This window comes from Canis lupus, chromosome 14, assembly GCF_011100685.1.
Source record: "Canis lupus familiaris isolate Mischka breed German Shepherd chromosome 14, alternate assembly UU_Cfam_GSD_1.0, whole genome shotgun sequence".
Taxonomy (NCBI): domain Eukaryota; kingdom Metazoa; phylum Chordata; class Mammalia; order Carnivora; family Canidae; genus Canis; species Canis lupus.
The window spans coordinates 7,900,279-7,915,218 of NC_049235.1; the positions used below are offsets into that span (position 1 = coordinate 7,900,279).

At 42.5% G+C, this 14,940-nt stretch overlaps 1 protein-coding gene across 3 annotated transcripts in view; it reads left to right on the forward strand.

The window, feature by feature from the left end:
- The first annotated feature begins 1,685 nt into the window (after positions 1-1,685).
- Positions 1,686-14,940, forward strand: part of RBM28 (RNA binding motif protein 28) — a 31,053-nt gene continuing 17,798 nt past the window's right edge. The window contains exons 1-10 of one of the 3 annotated variants that reach the window (XM_038556608.1): positions 1,876-1,930; positions 2,832-2,917; positions 6,294-6,452; positions 6,771-6,865; positions 7,279-7,354; positions 8,029-8,121; positions 8,828-8,899; positions 10,479-10,644; positions 10,811-10,953; positions 12,496-12,568. In XM_038556608.1, the coding sequence (XP_038412536.1) occupies positions 6,335-6,452; positions 6,771-6,865; positions 7,279-7,354; positions 8,029-8,121; positions 8,828-8,899; positions 10,479-10,644; positions 10,811-10,953; positions 12,496-12,568 (836 nt within the window). In that variant the 5' untranslated portion in view covers positions 1,876-1,930; positions 2,832-2,917; positions 6,294-6,334. Of the gene's footprint in view, positions 1,931-2,831; positions 2,918-6,293; positions 6,453-6,770; positions 6,866-7,278; positions 7,355-8,028; positions 8,122-8,827; positions 8,900-10,478; positions 10,645-10,810; positions 10,954-12,495; positions 12,569-14,940 lie in introns of all 3 variants that reach the window. The other 2 variants (XM_038556607.1, XM_038556609.1) reach the window with 2 other exon arrangements.

The window sequence follows — 14,940 nt, forward strand, 5'->3', positions numbered from 1 at the left end:
CCAATGGAATGGCAAGTAGTCTCTGCCTTCTAGGTTCTAGGAGCACCCAGGTCTACTGGTGGAGTGAGATCCCTCAGCCTTGGATCTGTCTGATAAGCTGACCTGAGGGAAGTTTCTCTCCTGTCTCTGGGAGGACCTGTGTTCTGGGTCTCTGTGTGTGTATGTTATGTTTGTTTTGGGTATGTTCTCATGGTATCTTGTAGTGTACATGCTACGATTTCTTTGTAAGTTTTTAAAATTAATGTCTGTCTACCCCCCACTAGACTTCATTCTCCATGAGAGTAGGGACTAGTGTCTCTTTTTAGCTTACCAATTTTATCCCTAGTGCCTGGTACATAGTAGGAGCTCAGTAAATATTTATTGAATGAATGATTGTGTGTGATCTGTGTCTGTGCGTGCTTTAGTAGCTGCAATTTGTCTGTGAACTGTTAGAGGCACAGTTATAGCTATCTGTTATAGTGTGACAGATGTCTCATATTCTCTGAAAATATGAGGATTGTTAAAATGATGTGTACGATGTATGCATCTATGTGCATTCTGGTTGCATTTTATACATGTAATTGGGAGTCTGTGGTGACAGTGAAGAAATAATTTATTAAATATCAATTATATGTCAGATCTTGGGTGAGACCCCCGAACAAAAAACGACTTCCTCTGCCTGCTGTAGTACTTTGGGATCACCTCCTGGAAGTGAGATTTTAAACTGGGTGGGAGTGGGTATTTACCCCAAAGATATAGATGTAGTTAAACAAATGGGACACCTGCACCCCAATGCTCACAGCACAATAGCCAAACTGTGGAAGGATCCACAATGTCCTTCGACAGATGACTGGATAAAGAAGATGTGGTCTATACCTACAGTGGAATATTACTCAGCCATCAGAAAGGATGAATACCTACCATTTGCATCCCTGTAGATGGAACAGGAGGGTATCATGCTGAGCGACTAAGTCAATTGGAGGACAATCATCATATGGTTTCACTCATATATGGAATATAAGAAATAGTGAAAGGGACCATCAGGGAAAGGAGGGAAACTGGGAAAAATTAGAGACGAAGACGAACCCTGGGAGACTCCTCTAACTGGGAAACAAAGGAAGGGTTGCAGAAGGGCAAGAGGGTGGGGGGAAGGGGTAACGGAGCGATGGGCATTAAGGAGGGCGCGTGATGAGATGAGCACCGGGTGTTATGCTATATGTTGGCAAATTGAATTTAAAAAATAATAAATTAAACACACTCAAAGTAAAAATAAACTGGGTAGGAACTAGCAATGCCCCACAGTGGGGGGTAGGCGGCGAAGGGGTCCAGAGGGGCGGTACTGGACTAGAGGTGGAGCCCCGCTTAAGAAGCTCCGCCCCCGGCCATAACTAAAAAGGGGGCGGGGGGAGTGATTAGTGGCGGGAGGGAGGGAGGGAGGGGTGGGAGGGGGAGGGAGGAGGGCGGAGGGGGGGAGGGGGGAGGGAGGGAGGGGCGTAGGGAGGGAGGGGTGTGAGGAGGATTGGGGAGGGCGGGAGGTGAGGGAGGGTAGATATTTACGGCGGTAGGTAGTTCTTTCTCTCTCTCCTCTCCCCCCCTCCCCTCCCCTCCTCTCCCCTCCTCTCCTCTTTCTCTCTCTTCTCTTTGTTTTGTTTCCTATCCCGGAACGTTTTTTTCTCCTTCCACCACGTCCTCTTCCGGACTCTTTTGAATGACGAGCACTTCCGGAACCTCCGGGCAGCTCGGCGTGGTTGGCCTGCCGGAACCGGCTCCTTGCCCGGCGTGTGCGCGGGCCGGGTTCGCTCGCGGGCTCGCGCGCCCCGGTTTCCCAGCCTCATGGCCGGGCTGACCCTGTTTGTGAGCCGCCTCCCGCCCTCCGCCCGCAGTGAGCAGCTGGAGGAGCTGTTCAGTCAGGTGGGGCCGCTGAAGCAGTGCTTTGTGGTGACGGAGAAAGGTAGGGGGCGGGGCTGCCGAGGCTGGGGCGGGGGCGGGGGGCGCCCGGCGGGGACATGCTCCCGGCCTCAGCCAGCCGGTGATGCTGCACCCGCTCCGCCGAGAAGGGGCTGGGAATTGCGTTTCTTTTCTAAACCGACTCGGTTCTGGATGAATCCATAGGGGTCCGTTTCTGGAAGTCAAGGCATTGCCTTTGGGTTACAGAGCGCTTTCCATTTATTACCCGCGCTCACTTTGCAAGATATTAATTCGATAACAAGGAGATAGTGAATGTTTAATAACACGTCAGTAAGGCTTATTGAGAGTCAGTCTATCGCCTGGCATGGTGCTGAATTCCGCACGTGTTAATCTCATTTAATTTCCTCAACAGACTTGTTGGGTGGAGAGACTTAACCCCATTTTACAGACAGGAATCTGGGGCTTAGGTTAAATTTGGTAACTTTAAGTTCGTATAGCTTGTAAGTAGTGGATCCAGAATTTGGTTACTTGACCCGGAGCTCCTAACCAGTATGCTCTTCATTTACTCACTTATCCATTTACTCGTTTATTCATTCAAATATTTTTTGAATGGCTACTCTGTACTAGGCGCTGTTGTAGGTCCTAAGGATGCAACCTTGCATCAAACCAAGCCAAAAAACTTGCTCTTACGTCTTCAAGATGGGGAAGACAGCCAATAAATAAGCAAGATACATAGTTATAAGGGTGGTAAATACTAAGGAGAAAAATAAGTCAGGAAGGATAAGGAGTCTGTGCGAAGGAGAAAAATAAGTCAGGAAGGATAAGGAGTCTGTGCGAGTGAGTGTGCGAGAGGAGGGTTGTAGAGGAGTGAGGAATGGCAGGTATATAGAAAGCAGCCAGGGAAGGCCTGACCAAGATGAGGGAGTGAACTTGTGTCTCTCCAGGAGGAGTCTCGGTGGAGGAAACAGCAAGCTCAGGAACACTGGAGGAATAGCAAGGAAAACAGGGTGACCACAGTGAGTGAATGAAGGTAAGAGAATTAGGAGATGAGATTCTGGGGTACCAGATCATCTAGGACCTATAGGCCATTGGAAGGACTTTGACTTTGAGATGAGAAACTACTAGTTTTGGATAGGGAGCAGTAAGTATGATCTGGCTTACATTTTAAAAGTTTCTCTGAGGCTGCTGTTGGATAATAGGACAGAAGCAGGGAGACCAGATAGTAAGTAGGCTTTTGCAATGATCTAGGTGAGAAATTATGGTGTTGACCAGGATGGTAATAATGAAGGTGGTAAGAAGTGATTGGGATATGGATATTTTTGAAGGTAGAACTGAGAGGATTTGCTGATGGATCAGATGTGGGGTATGAAAAAAGAGGAGTCAAGTTTGACTCCCAAGGTTTTTGGTTTGAGCCCCTGGGGATATTGATTTGTGTAGTACTGCTATATTCCCCATATTCTGTGTGATGCTCATTGCATCACTGTGTGAAAGGGTTGGCATGTATTGGAATGAGGAAGAATTGTAAGGATTTTAATTGTAGAAGCATTCCTTCCTCTTAACCTAGACTTCAAGGTACACTTGAGATAGGCACCTGATGTTCCATTTAGCTCCCTTCTAGTCAAGAGGCTCTCTCTGTAGGTGGCTGTTGCTTTGCCTTTCAGCAGAACAGCTAGCAAGAACTGGCATCCTGTAGCCCCCCCCCCAAACCCCCCCACCCCGTTTCCCTCCATGGTATCTGCATATGTGATATGTGAGTAGGCAAGTTAACTGTGTGCCAGTAATCCCTCCATCATTAGCTTCTATTTCATTAATAGCAGAGGTTGGAGTTGGGATTGTCCACATGGCTCTGATTGCTATACAAGCCATAACACTAGCCTGGTTCACTGTCATTTTAAGTAGAGATATAGGTGAGTGAGAAAATGAGAGTGCTCTACAGCCTTGTTTCTTAAACTGCAGATTATTACTTGTTAGTGGGTTTTGAGTGGGTCGTGACAAGAATTTTAAGTAATTTGTACACCTAGTGTGAGGCTCAGACTTACAACCCCCCAGATCAAGACTCTCATGTTCCATGACTGAGCCAGCCAGGTACTCCATTGGTTTTATATGAAAAATATATATGTGTACTGGGTTCTACTATAAGTTACATTCATTACTTGGGAGAAACACTGTTGTCCAGTGCTTAGTGGTTCTGTCCTAGGGAAGGACAGGCATTGAAAGGGAATTCTCTTTTGGGTCCTCAGAATATAGCAGAGGTGTAATTTTACCTTGTACCCTGTGTATGTGGTCTAAATCTTAGGGGAAAAAAAGGGGGGGGGGGGAAGCTCTATTCCCTTTTTTTATTCCCTTTTTTAAAGATTGTATATTTTTCTGTCCAGATAGTCAGGATGTGTTGGAAAGAGTGCTGTACTGGGATGGGAAGAAGGGAGGGGATGTGGGATGAGGTCTTAGTTGTGATGACTTGAAGGCATGCCACTTAACCTCTTAAAGATGGGGATGATATCACAGGATGTTGTGGGGATTCAAATAAAATGAGAGTGCTTTGTGCAAACAGTGAATGGCATTTATTGTGAATACATGTTTTTATTTGGTGCTGAGCTCGTTCACGCATTCACGTTTCAGCTGCTTTGTTTTTGGTTGTACTGATCAGGAAGGGCCCTGATTTTTCTTCTGACTTCTGACAGTGAGTGGGCAGGCCTTGTGAGGAGTCCCAAGAGAAAAGACCTTGATCTCCAGATCACAGTATGCCTTCCTAGGGCAAAGTACCAGCTTTAACTATTTATGTGAATTGGCGTCCTGTGTTTGAGGGCTTGTACCCTGAAGTAGGTTCAAGTGTAGTTGAAAAAGAAGCAGAGCATATGAGCCATGTTTCTTCTTTGGGTAGTAGGCAGACTACCTGGTCTTTTTTCCTTTTTAAAAAATTAATTTATTTATTTATCTATTTATTTATTTATCTATTTGAGAGAGAGCGTGTAAGGGGAAAGGGAGAAGAAAGCAAGAGGGAGATGGAAAAGCAGACCCCCAGCTGAGCCAAGGAGCCAGTGCAGGACTCAATTCCAGGACTGTGGGATCATGACCTGAGCTGGAGGCAAATGCCCAACCGACTGAACCACCTAGGTGCCCCAGTCTTTTTCCTTTCTGATGCAGTAAATGACTTAAAAATTTGAGTACACAAAATGTTAAACCAATAAAAGCATACCAAAAAAAAGGGCAGGGGATCCCTGGGTGGCTCAGCGGTTTAGCGCCTGCCTTTGGCCCAGGGCGCGATCCTGGAGTCCTGGGATCGAGCCGCGTCGGGCTCCCGGCATGGAGCCTGCTTCTCCCTCCTCCTGTGTCTCTGCCTCTCTCTCTTTCTCTCTCTCTCTCTCTCTCTATGTCTATCATAAATAAATAAACAAATCTTAAAAAAAGGGGGGGGCAAAAGTTGGTTATAGTTTTTATTTGCAACTATTAATCGGCTTGGTCCTAATATTCTTTATGGCCTTTATATTGGTGGAGTCCCATGGAAAGAACAGGGGGCTAGTGATGAGGAATCAGTTGAGCTACTAACACTCTGGTGCATTAACTAGTTCACTTACTTTCCTCCATCTCAAATTATTCATTTGGAAAGGATGAATATTACCTACCTCAGTGTGTTCTAGAAGTGAGATAAGAGATTTATAGCTACTTTGGAAAGGTTAAATTTGATATTGATTGCTAAGGCTTAAAAATGGTAATAGTATCTGCAGGCTCCCAAAAACAATGTTTATTGTTTTTGAGGTTCTTTTATCAGGGCCTCGGGCATTCATTTCTGATCTGCTGCATTATTACACTGCAGTTTTCAAAGTTACCATACTTACCTTTCCCATCTTCTCTGGTAATATTCCATTCTCTTTGATGTTGAGTTATTCTTTGGGGATATAATGGATATCATGGATCTCCAGTATTCTCAAGAGTATCAGGAAAGGAGGAAGAAGAGAAGCTAACAGTGAAGACACCAAATTAGAAGAGGAAGCCTAACAATTTCTGAGCAAAGTGGGGAAGGGGCCACTGATGCCAAATTTGTTTCTATCTCTCCTGAAAATTTTGGCAAACTGATAAGAGGATGGTCTGGCAGTATATTTGCTACTGAGGGCCTTGAGAATTTACTGGTTTAAAAAAAAAAGAATTTACTGGCTTAGGGCTCTTGGTTTATTTTTTATTTATTTATTTATTTTTTAAGATTTATTTATTCATTCATTCAGAGAGAGCGAAGAGAGTGGCAGAGACACAGGCGGAGGGAGAGCAGGCTCCATGCAGGAAGCCTGATGTGGAACTTGATCCCAGGTCCCCAGGATCACACCCCAGGCTGCAGGCGGCGCTAAACCGCTGCGCCACTGGGGCTGCCCGGGCTCTTGGTTTATGATTCTCCCCCACCCTTCACTTTTCAGGGAGTAAGGCATGTCGAGGCTTTGGCTATGTCACTTTTTCTATGCTGGAAGATGTTCAGAGGGCCCTCAAGGAGATCACCACTTTTGAAGGCTGTAAGATCAACGTAACTGTTGCCAAGAAAAAACAGAGGAATAAGTCCAAGGAAAAGGGGGAAAATGGTGAGTTTCTAGTAACTGAAGGTAACTTTCCCTCAGGGTGAGGAAGAGAGGGGGGGAAAGGGGATAGCTTCTACATTTAAAGCTTCCTTAAATTTCTTTTTGATGTCCAAAATCATCTAGTGTATTTTATTACTCATTTTTGTCTTTTATTTAATTCTAACTTTGGGAATCTGATGGTCCTGCATGTTGTCATAGTTAACCCTGTGGGAAATGCCTTTTTTTTTTTTTTTTGCTGGTAGCTTCTTTCCTGTGATGTTCTGGGCCTAGAGGTAGGTGATTTTGGATCGCAGACTTATTTTGTTGCCTCTTATTTTTTAGAAAATTCAGAGCCCCCAAAGAAGGAACCAAAGCCTAAAAAACCCAAAGTGGCAGATAAGAAAGCCAGATTAATTATTCGGAACCTGAGCTTTAAGGTGAGTGATGGAGAAAACACTGCCTGTTCTCCAGGCTGTTGGTGCTCATTGGTGGAAATCCTCACCTAGATGATATAATTGGACATATTTCCTTCTGGGGATGAATCTTAGCATTGTTGAATACAGAAAATGGGCCTGTATAAACAATTAATTAAGGATATTAAGTGTGAAGATGCCTGCCTTTTGGGACACTACTACTGAGATAGGGAGGAGAGGAAGAGCTCTTTGATGTCTATCTTGTCTCTTAGATCCAAAGCAAGATGTCTACTGTTTAGAAATGTTTGATATCCTAGTCTCAAGAGTAAAAAAAAAAGGAGTGAGAGTATGCAAGTTCTTTGTAATGAATTGGTTTAACAGTTGATGTTTCACGTTTATTTTCTGTGATAATATCTTTTCTTCGCTTTTGGCATCAGTGCTCAGAAGATGACTTGAAGACAGTATTTGGTCAATATGGAGCTGTCCTGGAAGTAAACATCCCCAGGAAGCCAGGTACCAGTAAACCTTCATTTGTTGTAGATTAGATTAAGATTATTTAAAATAACGGTCTTTTTCCATTTCCACCTTGAACTAACCACAGTTTGAAATAGAAATACAGGGGCACCTGGGTGGATCACTCAGTTGAGCATCTACTCTTGATTTCAGCTCAGATCATGATCTTAGGGTTGTGGGATCGAGTCCCAGGTGGGGCTCACACTTAGTGCAGAGTCTGCTTGTCCCTCTCCCTCTGCCCTCCCTGCCGCCCCCCCCCCCCCCGCACATGCATGCACACTCGCATGCTCTCTCTCTCTCAAATAAATAAAATCTTTTAAGCAAAATAGAAATACAAAGTTCATGTCATACTCTTTATGAGCCCCAGATGACATGATATGCCTACATAAAGTATCAGGCACAGTGCTTGACACCTAGCAAAAACTCAAAAAGAGTCTTATTCCCCCAGTGGCATTTTTAATTAGATCAGAACTAGTTTTAGAAGATAAGTTATAGTTCAAGAAAATTGCTCTGCCCAAGCTTCAGTCAGAGCATACTCAGTAGGAGTACATAAGCTACTGCTTTGGGCAAGGGGCTGACTGGTTGGCAGGACTTGGGTCATCTTGTAATGTCCTGCTTGGTGTTCGTTAGCTGCCCACCTGCTGCCTCTAACTTCTTTGTCTGTTTGCACGCAGATGGAAAGATGCGTGGTTTTGCTTTCGTCCAGTTCAAAAACCTTCTAGAAGCAGGAAAGGCTCTCAAAAGCATGAATATGAAAGAGATAAAAGGTAAGTTTTATATACCTATACTATTCATCTAGATATTTCTGGTGTTTGGATGAATTAGTACAGTAACCCACTTTCTACATTTTCAAAAGGTGTTTTGAATTGTTGAGAGTCTTACTGCTAATATAGAAGCTGTTTGGTGAAATATTCCTAGTGCTTGATCTTAGGGTTAAACTTGAAAGAACGCAAGCCATTATTCGCTATTCCTTATTTGGTGATGAGTGTGTACTTAAATCTTTAATAAAAATATATCCCTGAAATAATCATTGATAGATGCAGATTGCTGTCCAGGGAATGTGTGGATTTTGCAGGTTCTCTGTCTTGGTCTTGATCACCCTTGAGCTCTGGTGGGCTATTAAAGAAGGGCTTGGCTTGGAGACTTTGTAACTTCTGTGCAAAACTCTTGCTTAGTCTAACTGGAAACTTGTCTACCTGGAAACACTGTTCCATTCTTTCTTTACTTTTTTACTTTCTCTTACCCTAGGTGTGGGGGCTGTGTAGAAAGGCAAAACAACATTTAAATTGATACAGAGCTTAAGGGTTAAAAGGGGCAGGCTACTCTGAGCTTTATTTTGGAACCAGTGTTCTCTGAATTGGCAGTTTCTTTTGTTTGTTTTGGTTTTGTCACTGTCTTTGATGAATAAGAAGTCATTTACAAGAGATGTTAAAAAGAGGAAGACCTTTCTGATGATACTTTTCTGTCTGACAGGGCGGACAGTGGCTGTGGATTGGGCTGTGGCAAAGGATAAATATAAAAATACACAGTCTGCCTCTGCCCCAGGTAAGATGTGGTGTTGGGTAGAAGGGCTTGTATGTCCTGAGGTGAGTATGGAAACATCCCTATCCTACGGAAAATTATAAGGGAACCTACTAGTAAGGGAACCCAGTAAGAATATTGGGTCAAAGATACAAAAGCACAAGATTAACAGAAAGAATGAGACTAAGGATTAAGAGAAACTGAGTTCTTGCAGGCTCAGAAATGAGCCCAGAGCTTTGTTGATTCATATTGTACCATCTGGTGATCTGGTCTCAAAATAGGATCTTTTGAGTCTAAACCCACTCCTGAGTGTGAATGTGAATAAGGAGTAGGGCCTAAGTTCATTGTCCCCCTGACGGCTGTCCTTTCCCAACTTTTCTTAATAGTGACTGAATATTAAGAATAGAGAAACTGGGGATCCCTGGGTGGCACAGCGGTTTGGCGCCTGCCTTTGGCCCAGGGCGCGATCCTGGAGACCCGGGATTGAATCCCACATCGGGTTCTCAGTGTATGGAGTCTGCTTCTCCCTCTGCCTCTCTCTCTCTCTCTCTCTCTCTCTCTGTGACTATCGTAAATAAATAAAAATTAAAAAAAAAAAAAAGTTGTATGCTCTACAAACGGAGCCAACCAAACACCCCATCCCCATTAAAAAAAAAAAAAAAAAGAATAGAGAAACTGGGGCACCTAGATGGCTCAGTCGTTGAACATCTGCCTTTGGCTCATGCTGTGATCCCAGGGTTCTGGGATCGAGTCCCACATCAGGCTCCCCTCATGGAGCCTGCTTCTCCCTCTGCCTATATCTCTGCGCCTCTCTGTGTCTCTCAAGACTGACTGACTGACTGACTAAATAAATAAATAAATAAATAATCTTAAAAAAAAAAAGAATAGGGAAACTTTGGGGCACCTGGGTGCCTCTGTTGGTTAAGTGTCTGCCTTTGGCTCAGGTCATGATCTTGGGGTCCTGGGATTGAGTCCGATATATGGCTTCCCTGCTCAATAGAGAGTCTGCTTCTCCCTCTCCCCCTGCCGCTCCTCCCTGCTTATGCTCCCTCTCTCCCAAATAAATAAGTTAAAAATAAAAATAATAGGGAAACTTAAAACTTGAGGGTTGTTTTGTTTTTGTTTTTGTTTGTTGTTTGTTTTTTAGAAAGCAGTGGCTTTGAAACCACCAGGAGCTCAGAGAACAGAACTCACTGAGATGAAAGTTTGTGGCTGAGCTCCACAGTAAGCATTGTGCTGGCTGTGGTGCACAATGGCAGGCTGTCTGTGGGCACTCAGTTGCTACTTCTCTCATTCTCAGCCTGATTAACCTTAAGGCTTCTGATGAATGGGACAGGCTTCCAGGGAATCTCAGTCATGAGGGGTTTTTGTTGTTCTTTTTGTGGTTTTCCCTCATACTTTCTCTTACATGCGGTAAGAAAAAATATATAATATATAATTTTTTATATTTTATGATATATTTATGTAAAAATGTATTTTTCATAGTTATAAGATCTAGTCCTAGCCCCAAGGAACTAGGAGCTTAGGGTTTTAGTTACTCTGTTCAAATAACCTTGTTTTGGATTCTAAATGAATTCTTGACTTTCTTTATCTCTGTGTGTAGGTGAGAAGAGGCCTGAACCTAAACATCAGGAATTAAGTAAAGAGAATGGTAGGGAAGAAGAGGATATGGAAGAGGAAGAAGAAGAAGAGGATGATACAGAAGAGGAAGAAGATGGGGAGGAGGATAAAGAATCAAGGGTGACCAAGCCTGCACAGATTCAAAAGAGGTAAGCAGCTCAGCTTGTTCTGAGACAACAGAAGAAGATCTAGGATTATCTCTGGGAGGAGCAGTGGTCTTCCCTGCCCCCATCACGGCAGATGTAATGTGTGTGATGAAGGGGCATAGACCCCTCTGGCAGCCCAGATCCTTAGTTCTGAACTGTGCCATTGCAGAGCTGTCAGGAGGGCTGCACCTGCAGAGAGCAGTGAGGAGGATCATTCTGACGAAGACAGCGGCCTGAAGGAGAGAGATGATAGTATTGATGGAGAGGAACTGGCTCAGAGTGACACCAACAGTGAAGAGCAAGAGGACGAAGGTTTGCCTGGGGATCTTTGTAGACACTTTTACATTTAAAACCGGTTACTGACAAATGTGCATCAGTTCAGTGCACACCTCTCATTAAATAGGACCCCAAAGTGGTCTGTCAGATTCATGTTTCAGTGCTGAAAAGGATACCCTTATATTCCTTCTAAAGGTTTTTGTTTTGTTTTAAAATTAGTTTGGAATGGCATTTGAAGGTTAAGATTCTCAGGGAATTTAAAACCTGGCTTAATGCTGAGGCACTACTTCTCTCTTGTTTATCCAAGGTGAATGAATAACTGGATAAGCAGGATATTATATTCTAACACCAAGTGGATTTTAAACAACTCTTGTGAATTGAGATAGGGATAAAGACCTCTTGGGGCATTTTGTAAAGCTGTAATCAAACCCAGTTGCCACCTTTATAAAGAATGTTGGGTGTAAACTCATTTATTGAGGGAGGCAGGTCTTTACAGAATGAGGAATGGCCAATAACTGGTTGTTTAGGTTAAGTCTGGTGTGTCAGTTTGGTCATATAAAAAATCTGAGGAAATAGTTTTTTCCATGAGGAGAGAATGGGAGACACCCTAGAATCAGAGAAGCTTCTGTACTGAGGGGACTATGAGACCTTGCATTCAATAACCAGGTTCATCTGTCTCTTAACCATTCTTTACATTGAAAAAAATATTGAGCCAATACATAATAATGGCAGAAAATTTAAAAAGATAGTGCAGTAGAGTGTAATATAGAGAGAAAAGTTCCTCACCAGACCCCTAAGGGTCCCTCAAAGTAACCACTGCTGTTGTTTTCATATTCTTTCAGAATTGTTATATATCTGTAAACATGTATGTCTTTTTTTCTTTTTCCCCTAAGATTTTATTTATTCATTCATGAGAGGTACAGAGAAAGAGAGATAGACATAGGGGAAGAAGCAGGCTCCTCTCAGGGAGCCGGATGCAGGACTCAATCCCCGGACCCGGCCCGGATCATGCCCTGAGCCGAAGGCAGACACTCAACTACTGAGCCATATAGGTCTATTTTTAAAAACAAACAGTAAATCTTCCTTGTACCCAGGTCCTCAGCCACTTTAGGGCCCCTCCCCAGAGACAACCAAAGTTAAAAGTTTCTTGTGTATCTATTTAATACCTTTATAAGCAAAAACAAATGTGGGGTGTACACATACACATACAGGTCCAATAGTTATGTTTGTGTGTGTGAATGTGTATTTTTTTTTCCTCAAATGTTCTAAACCTTTAGACTGTCCTGACAGTATATAGGAATGTCTTTCTTTCCATACCCTTACCACATTGGATTTCATTCTTTTATTAAGTTGTTGCCAATTTGTTGGAATGAAAAACAGTATCTTTTTACTGGTGCTATGTTTTTCTTATAAGTTTGAGCGTCTTTTCCTGTATTTAGGTGTATATCCTTTGTTCACTTTTAATTTTGTGTTTTCTTATTTGTTTATGCAAGGTTTTTATATATCTAAGAAGTTAGCCCCTTGTCATTTGGGTTGCACTAAGTCTTTTTCATTTTGTTGTATTTCTTTTTACTTTAGATATGCAAATCTCAAAGAAAAAGAAGAGGAAGTTACCCTCTGATGTGAATGAAGGGAAAACTGTTTTTATCAGGTATGCCTTTGTACCTCAAGAGGTACTGTTTGTGTTGCCCTCACAGGTTTTCCTTTTCTCCTTTTTTCCTTCTCTCTTTGTCTCTCTTTATTTTTGGAAAGATTTTATTTTTATTTATTATTTTTTAAAGATTTTATTTATTCATGAGAGACACACAGAGAGAGAGGCAGAGACATAAGCAGAGGAGAAGCAGGGAACCCCATGTGGGACTCGATCCCGATCCTGGGACCCCAGGATCATGCCCTGGGCCAAAGGCAGGCGCTCAGCTGCTGAGCCACCCAGACATTCTGAAAGATTTAATTTTTAAGTAAGCTCTACACCCAGGGTGGGGCTCAAATTCAGAGCCCCAAGTTGTGAGTTGCATGCTCCACGGACTGAGCCAGCCAAGTGCCCCACTCTTTGTTTCCTAGTACTATTTCTGGTAGCTAGGCCAGAAAATTGGATCATTAATACATCTGGCCCTAGGAACATAGCAAACAGTGAGAATATAGGAGAATCAGAACTGCACCCAGAAGATAAAGAGCGGGAGTCTCCAGATTTTGTCCTCATTTACATTTCATTCTTTGTAACTGGGGTAGCATCATTTGGAACAAATCAGTTCTTTATTAGAAACATCTTTGTTTTAGGAGAAGTGCTGTAGAGGGGTGATACCACTTGTCCCAGATAATTTCTTTCTTCATACCTAACTTAACTTTCAAAGTAGTGTCGAGAATAAAATAAGGCATCCCATTGGTTTCCAAGAAAATTTAAGGGAGGAAGTCAAGTGGAGATAGGTTTTATCTCATGTTGCCATTGCTGTTATAGTCCTACTGACTGTGGTAAGTTGGCTGTTTTATAGAGTCAGGACATCTTCAGGACACCTCAGGCATGCCTTCTTTTCCTTTCTTAAGTGCCAACCTGCCAGGGCTATTTGGGTCTTATTTTAAAGAGGTGTACTTTATTTTCCTGTAGAGTGCTTTAAGATTGTTTTTATTATATAAGTAATTTATGCTTATTGTAGGAAATTTAGGAAATTTCCTAAATGAGCAAAAAGACACAAGATATTAACCTTAATTATTACTCAAAGAACACCTGCACACATGCCCATATCATAACTATTTACAAAGGTGAGTTTAGCCTCCACAAGCTATGCTATAGCCCATTTTCTGCCTTAACGGCATGTCTCTCATAGTTGTTTTTACCTGGTTGTTTGGAATGGCCATATAAATAATTTTGTATTTGTAGAGGATCTTGTCTAATAAGAAAGGGGAAATGTTATACTTAGGAGCCTGTGATTTTAATACCGAGGATACCATTCCTTACTGTTTCCACATCTTTTAATTAATAAAAAACTTAGGAAAGTAAAGGATGGAAGACAAAAAACTATACACAGACCAATTGGAAGAAGTAACGTGGCTAGGATGTCTTATTGCAGAAAATCTTTTTTGTCTCAGTTACTTTGTAAGATGGAATTGTTATGGGGTTAACTGAGTGTAGAGAAGAAAAATTATAAATATTTATTGAGGACTGTTTTTACCCTAGAAGGGTGTGAATAGCTGGGGAAATGAAGGATCTTTACAGTATATGGAAATTTAGTAGAACAAAATCTTCCAACTTTTTTTAAGATTTTATTTATTTGACAGAGAGAAAGCACAAGCAGAGAAAGCGGCAGGCAAAGGGTGAGGGAAAAGCAGGCAGAGGCAGAGGAAGCAGCAGGCTCCCCACTGAGCAAGGGGCCCCATGCTGGAGAATCCCAGGATCCTGGGATCATGACCTGAACCGAAGGCAGACACTGACTGAGCCACCCAGGCGCCCACTTCCAATATTTTTTAATTCCATGAAAAGGAATAAGTGCTTTTCTTGTTTTGCACTTAGTAAACTTTACTGTGTTTGCTTCTGAGTTATTATTTTGAAGAATTTTCTGACTTTTGTAAAGTTTAAATTGAAACCTCGATTTCACAGCAACACAGAGGGGAAAATGCGTAATTGAGAGAGGCGGGCAGATACACACATGTACACTTTTGACTTGTCTCATTAGCCTGCTGTGAATCTTCTGGTTGTAATAAGAGAAACGAATTTTGGCCAATTTAAATGAGAAATCAGGTTTGTTGGGTGAACATTGAGTGGTTCACTGGATCAAAGCAGGGGAAGAGCAAACCTTAAGAAGGAGATGAAAATCTGGATGTTTTGGGGCTCAGCTGTAGAAGGCTGTGGTCTTTTCTCTGAGAATACTGCCTTTCTTTTTTTCATTTTTAAGGTATATATTCTGTAAAGTGCGTTAATCTAAATGTACAGCTCAGTGAAATTTTTCATACATATGTATCCATGTACCCACCACTCAGATCAAGATACAGGACATTTTCAGATTTCCACTTCCTAGAAGTTTCCTTTGG